The sequence below is a fragment of the Vigna angularis genome, chromosome 11 (assembly GCF_016808095.1).
Source record: "Vigna angularis cultivar LongXiaoDou No.4 chromosome 11, ASM1680809v1, whole genome shotgun sequence".
Lineage (NCBI taxonomy): Eukaryota > Viridiplantae > Streptophyta > Magnoliopsida > Fabales > Fabaceae > Vigna > Vigna angularis.
In genome coordinates this window covers 7,546,058-7,552,428 of record NC_068980.1, presented here as the reverse complement: position 1 = coordinate 7,552,428, position 6,371 = coordinate 7,546,058, and the positions used below count along the sequence as shown (strand labels likewise).

At 28.7% G+C, this 6,371-nt stretch overlaps 1 protein-coding gene across 1 annotated transcript; it reads right to left on the bottom strand.

Annotated features, from left to right (window-relative positions):
- Positions 1–250: 250 nt before the first annotated feature.
- On the bottom strand, positions 251–5,235 carry LOC108333347 (probable terpene synthase 11). Its single transcript, XM_017568762.2, has 7 exons — positions 4,927–5,235; positions 2,599–2,860; positions 1,995–2,367; positions 1,480–1,698; positions 1,262–1,400; positions 917–1,165; positions 251–740 (listed from the first exon to the last, which is right to left on the bottom strand). The coding sequence occupies exons 1-7, from the start codon at positions 5,098–5,100 to the stop codon at positions 699–701; spliced, it is 1,458 nt and encodes a 485-aa protein (XP_017424251.1). The 5' UTR covers positions 5,101–5,235; the 3' UTR covers positions 251–698.
- Between the last annotated feature and the right edge of the window lie 1,136 nt (positions 5,236–6,371).

The following is a 6,371-nucleotide window of genomic DNA, read 5'->3' as shown; positions in this document are numbered from 1 at the left end:
AGTATTAATATCTTAGTCTCAATTTGGTTTCTATATATTTATTTTACTCCATTCAATCTTAATTATTTTTAAAAACAAATAATTTTATTTATCTCTAAATTAAAATCAAATTTAATTTTTAGATAAATATTATATAAATATATATAACAAAATTATGTTTATTTATATTTATATTTTACATTGAATTTTATTTAAAATATCATATAAATATAAATGTATTGATCCTAAGACTCTATCATATAAATAAAAAGAAAAAGAAAGCAAAAATTTATTGTAGGATAAAAAATACAATTACAGAGTGTTATGTTACAAAGAAGTACTGCCTATAATATATAAGGGAATAAATGTGATAAGCTAACTAGACTAAAGCTAAACTAACAAAGATAATAAAAAATGAGCAGCAGTGGTTAACACAATCATACAACACAATTGATATCACTTTCTTCCCCATATTTGTCAGAAGGTGTAAACAATAATGCCTGTACTAGATCATCAACTGTAGGCATCTGTTGATCATCGCCATGTTGATAAATAAACTGAGAAGTTCTAGCCATGTTGAAAGAAGCCTTCGTAACAGCAGAAGGTAGAGTGGTAGTAGCCATAGCAAGACCATTTAGCTCAGGCCATAAGTTTCCCAGGAGTCGTCTTATATGCTTTCTAGCAAAACTTTCATCTAAAATATCGTTTTCTTTCATGAGTCATTGTATGCTACAAGCATTATCACCTCTTTCTTGTTCCTCCTGAAAATGAAACATCATCAACTTCTCATCCCATTGTCCAGATTCATGTTCCAATATAACAGTAATCTAATTTAAAAATTTAGCATAACTACAATTATGATGTTTAGGAACCAAACAGTTTTTATGAGCAAGTGAATTAGATGTGTATGTTGATGTACCAATATAGAGTGATATACCTTTGAGGTTCCTAAGTCGTCCCAAAGCCTAAGAATTTCTCCAGAACAAGTAAAGAGTCTTGGATATGGACTCATCAAGGAAATGGTTTCTCTTGAGAGGTTTTCCCCAATGAGGACAGTTGCATGTACTAAGGCCAAGCATGATCCTGAAGAAATCACCCCATTATCCAAATATTCCTCAAAAGCAGGAACATATTTGTCGTTGAACCATTTAGCTTCTTTTAGATAAGCTTCTAGTAAGTCTATCCACTGCAACAATTAAACACCATTCTCTCATTAACCTCCTACTCTCTACCTATAGTTTCAGCAATGTTTCAATTTAAAAGGATGATGATATTATCTTACTGTTCTTTTCAAGGAAGCAACAACAGTTTGCCCATGATCCCTCTGAATTCTGTATGCAATCTCATGGGTGGTGTTATACAAGGCCATGTAACATATCTTCATATATTCAGGTAGCTTCTCCATTGCATCAAGATCCCACCTGCAAACAACCATAGTTTCTCATTTTGATTCTTAATTTGGCTAGTTGAGTGTAATTCGAAGAAATTCTAGATGCAAACCTCTGCACTGCCTCGGTGAAAAGAATAAGTTCATCTAATGTTCCGTATGTGTCGAACATATCATCTATAACTTGCAAAATGCAAATAGCTTTTGCAAGTTCGATACGACAATTTGAATGACGTGGTTCTGGAAAAACTCCCAACGCCCATAGGAAGCACTCTCTTGGTCCATCTCTTCCAAAACCAAGTCTTTCGATCAGTCCCAGGTCTTTCCACCACCTAATCAAATCATGCAAACAGTCTTATGTTTAATATCATAAAAAATTGAAAATGGTAAAAGTAAAACTGAGATAAATTCAACACTAAGCTAGACAACCAATTTTTTATGTGCTGGTTGCAGACATCTATTCAGAAATTCGAAATTTAGACACTACTTTGGAGAACAGAAATCAAACAAGCCATTGACAAAGATTATACATATAACCTTTATTAAATATATTTCTTTTCTTGACTCAAACCAACCTCAATCATGATTCAATTATTTGTTATTATCATAGGGTGGAAAGCAAAAGTACCTTGAGATCTCTGCTAATTCTTTCTGGTGCATCGACTGAACCATGTCATAGTCTAGCCTTGCCAATTCTAGAAGAGCAGGAATTTGGCTACTTTCTTTGCTATATTGTACCATGTAATTTTTTGCTTCCAACCTTACCATTCTTTGGTGTCTTGGAAGTTTTAACGCTTCAACAACTACTCTTCCTACTTCAGGACTTAAGTGTGGTAGTGACTGGTGCAGGTGAGCCCTTGAGCACTCCATGGCATGTTGTAGTACTTCTTCACCTTCTGCACCTAAATATGATGCCTCATGCAAACTTAACATGCCCCAAACGTCTCCGGTGACCGATTCCTTGAAATTCCCACTCTTGTCCAAAAATTTATTGAAAACATCTATATCAAATAATCAATACATAATCAAATTAGTATGTTTGTGTAACAACGTACGTTAAGGTAGCTTGGTATTGATGCAAAGGCAAAATGACAACATAAACAAAGTGAATATAATTGAATTTTCTCAATGCTTTAAAAAGGAAACAAACACTTAAACAAGTTTAAGAAATGTAGTGCAAATAATGCGAATCACGAAACAATTATTCTTTTGTCTGATATAATGTTCATTACCTGAAGATGTAGACCAGCCATTATGTCTTAGCAAGCGAAATTGAAGAGCCGTGGCAAAGAGGTCTTGAGCATTGTTACAATCCGCCACTCTTCCAAGTTGTAAGTTGATCTCTTCTTCGAAATGGTGGTCAATTCCTAGCCTTTGGATGGTGTCAATCAACTTCAATGTTCTCAATGAATCACTTGAGTCTAGTAATACCTCTTGGCTTTTTATTTTGAGTTGCTCCAAACTTGTCATCGTAGGAATAGTTTGAGTAGGCACCTGTTATGTTACCAACAACGTCAATGAAGGAAAATTGAAAAAAAATTATGTCAGTGTGTTCCCCAAAAACACTTGAAACATACAAATTTTTGGAGTTCAGATGTTGAGAGGGAGAAGCAGCTTCAAGAAAAGGAACGGTATAAACGGAATGACGAAAGTCTGTAACCTTTTCACAGAGGAATATAATATAACTAATGGATATATAGACAATCATATTTTAGTAGAGATTAGGTGAATTCATATGATATGATTACAAAATAAATAAAGTAATAATATTAAATATGTATAAAGTGTTTCTTCTCTACTTTTCTTTCGTAATCATTCTCCTAGGACTTCTACGACTGTGCCGTTTAAGGTAATAACTATTTCACTTTAAAATAATAGGTCAAAGTACAATTAGCTAACAAAAAAAAATATAAATCAAAAACAAAAATAAATAAATAAATAAATTGTGCTTAATACAAATTCCTTAATCCTTATTCCTGGATAGTTATCCCACGCTCCTCCATCGTGGTTGACTTAAGTCAGCTACTGGATTTCAATCAACATACCATTTAATTAGCTTAAACAGAAATTTAAAATTTAAAACACACGTGTTGTTGATTAATAGTAGAATTTTTAGGACTGAATTCTTTATTAAAAAATTTAATAAGTCTTTCAATGTGAATATATATATATAAAAGCTATTCTCATTTCAATTAGAGTAATGCAGTCTCAAACACACGTTAAGATTCAGGGCATGAAATTGTGTGATCACAGACACCCAGATTCATATGGAAAGAATAATTCTGTGGTTGAATCTGTTTTTCAGCGCTAATAATTCGAGGGGCCGCATGATAGACAGCTAAGTTGGTCTGTCTATTTATTTAATTTATTAAAATTAAAATAAAGACTTATTATTTAAAGAATTATAGTACTATAATATAATAAATTATAAATACTAAAAAACATAGTATACGTATTTTTTAAACATTTATAAATTATTTAAATTTTAAATGTAATGATAAAATTAGAAAAACAAAAGATGTTTATAGTTATAAATATAACTATAGATAAAATAAATTTTAGTTATTGAATTAAAAAATATTATAAGAAATATTTTTATAAATAATTTTTTTATTACGAGTAATTATTTATATTTAAAAAATATTTATTAAAACGATAAAACTAAAAAATAGTTTTTTTTACTATAAGTAGTAATTTAAATTTAAAAAATAATAATTAAAAAGATAAATTTGAGAAAACAAAAGAAGGACACCAAATAGATGTATCCTCTTTAGATATAATTATAGATATAGATTTACAAATTACTCTTTTTATTAGTTGTATATAAGTAACAAATTAATTAATTTACCTGATTAAAAAAATTAATTTATTAGTTAAAATTTTACAAAATATTTATCTATTAATTATATTTTACTACACATATATTATATTAACAAATTTTTGAAAAAAAAAAAAACTAGTAGACTTATCTCTTTTTTTATTTATAGCATAAAATAAGTTTTTAAATTTTAAATTTAAATTATAAGTTAAATTGCTTAATTAGCATAAGAGAATTCTTTTAAATTAATTTTAATCGATAATAAAATACTTAAAAAGGAAGTTTACCTGTTTTATAAACATTTAAATTGAACTAATGAAAATACATGTGTTGTGTTGTGTTTATATTTTTATTTTTATTGATAATAGAAAATAATAAAATTATAATAATAAAATTAATAATTATAAAACTAAATATTAATATCTTTTATACTTTTATTTTTTTGTATATAATATTTTATTATAAATAAATATTTTATTTTATTGACATAATAGATTTTTAAATATAGAATAAAATCATTACTAAAAATTATTTACTGAAGATAATCAACCTCTCCCCCGTTCCCCCTCAAATAACCGAACAAAGCTCCTTTTTCATAAACAAATGTAGAAACATATTTCTTTTTCATAAACTAAATAAGAGTTCTCTTTACTTATAGCGTCTAGAGAGAAAAAAAAAAAGACAAAACCTGCGGAATTAATGAAGATTGTTGAGAAGGAGAAGAGAGTGTAAAGGTACAAACCTTTGGAGGGAGAGCTATGGAGTTTATGGATAATTTCATGATGGATGGTGTTGATGTTTTGCAGGATAGGTTGCGCAGTTGATTCATCAACGGTTGCGAACTGCGATAAGCAAATCTGGAAGTAAAAGATGAAACTCTTGGCTGTGTAATTGCCATGGTTATCGTTGAAGACATTCAAGAGTGTTTCTGGTAAAGGTAGATATGATAGGTGGTGGCGGCTATGGAGGTCAAGAGAGTCGGGATAGCCTTATATAGATTCAGTCCTCACACTCACGCGTTCGCATTATGCCCACAGTTCACACACTATTCATATGAAACTATGGATGTGCTCTGCTCCAACTACTTGCACACCTCATTATCAACAACGTGCTTATATTACAAATACGTATAATTTAATTCATTTAATATAAAATATGGAAAAAATTAAATAAGTGAAAATAGTAAAATAAATTTTACATTTTATTTAAATTATATTTTAAGCGTAAGTTTGAAAGCATATTCTCTCTCTCCCACCACGTGATGATTTTTTTTTTTAAAATATAAATTTTGAAAACAAAGCAACTCAACAAGGTAAGAGTGACTGTCCTTTCACTATTCCCACTCACACGTTTCATGTATGTTTTAAAAAAAAAAATTGTTGAGAGTTTTTAAGACTTTCGAAGTCTATTTCTAAATCAACAAGTTTGTTGAAAAAGTGAGTGGACTTTAAGCTTACAACAAATAAATATTGGTAGGATAAATTTATGACTCTAATATCATGTTAGAAGTAGACTTTAAACTTAACTCAACTCTGGTTTGTAGAGTGAAATTTACATTCATTTATAAAGTATAAATTGATTTTATCTTTAATCGATGTGCAACTTCTAACGTGATATTTGTTAAAACAGATTTGTGATAAGGAAGTGGATTTAAGAGAGAGAGCGCTTGATTTGCATCTTTGGAAGAGTGAAGAGATTTGTGTAGATGAATAGTAATTTTATGTATGAGAAATGCGTGAGATGTGTTGGAGAGAATCTATTTCCATCTTTCAAAATCGATTCCGTGCTGTGTATAAAGGAGAAAGAATTGATTTTCGTCTTTCCATCATTGATTCACCATCCATGATACTCTGCATATAAGATTCTAAAATTGATTTAATGCCATGTAATGGGAGGGAGAAATATTCTCCTCTTTGAAGAATTTTTCTCCTTAGTATAATTGTTTTAATAATATTATTAATATTAATGATAATAATAATAATAATATTATTAATATTAATATTATTATTAATAATAATAATTTTAAATAATAACTTCAATTTTATTTTAACATAATTTTCATTATTTATATTTAAATTTATATTATATTTATTTTTAAAAGTAAAATGATAATTTTCTAATTTTATTCATTAAAAAAAGTTAAATCTAACATACTTAATATATCATACCCAAATTTTTATACTTTCA

Bases quoted from the DNA above. Each gene is read 5' to 3' on its own strand.
- LOC108333347 (XM_017568762.2), bottom strand. From the start codon at position 5,100: ATGTCTTCAACGATAACCATGGCAATTACACAGCCAAGAGTTTCATCT. The intron at 2,368-2,598 runs GTAATGAACATT...TATTTGATATAG, and splicing joins TGGCTGGTCTACATCTTCAG to ATGTTTTCAATAAATTTTTG. The intron at 1,699-1,994 runs GTACTTTTGCTT...TGATTTGATTAG, and splicing joins GAATTAGCAGAGATCTCAAG to GTGGTGGAAAGACCTGGGAC.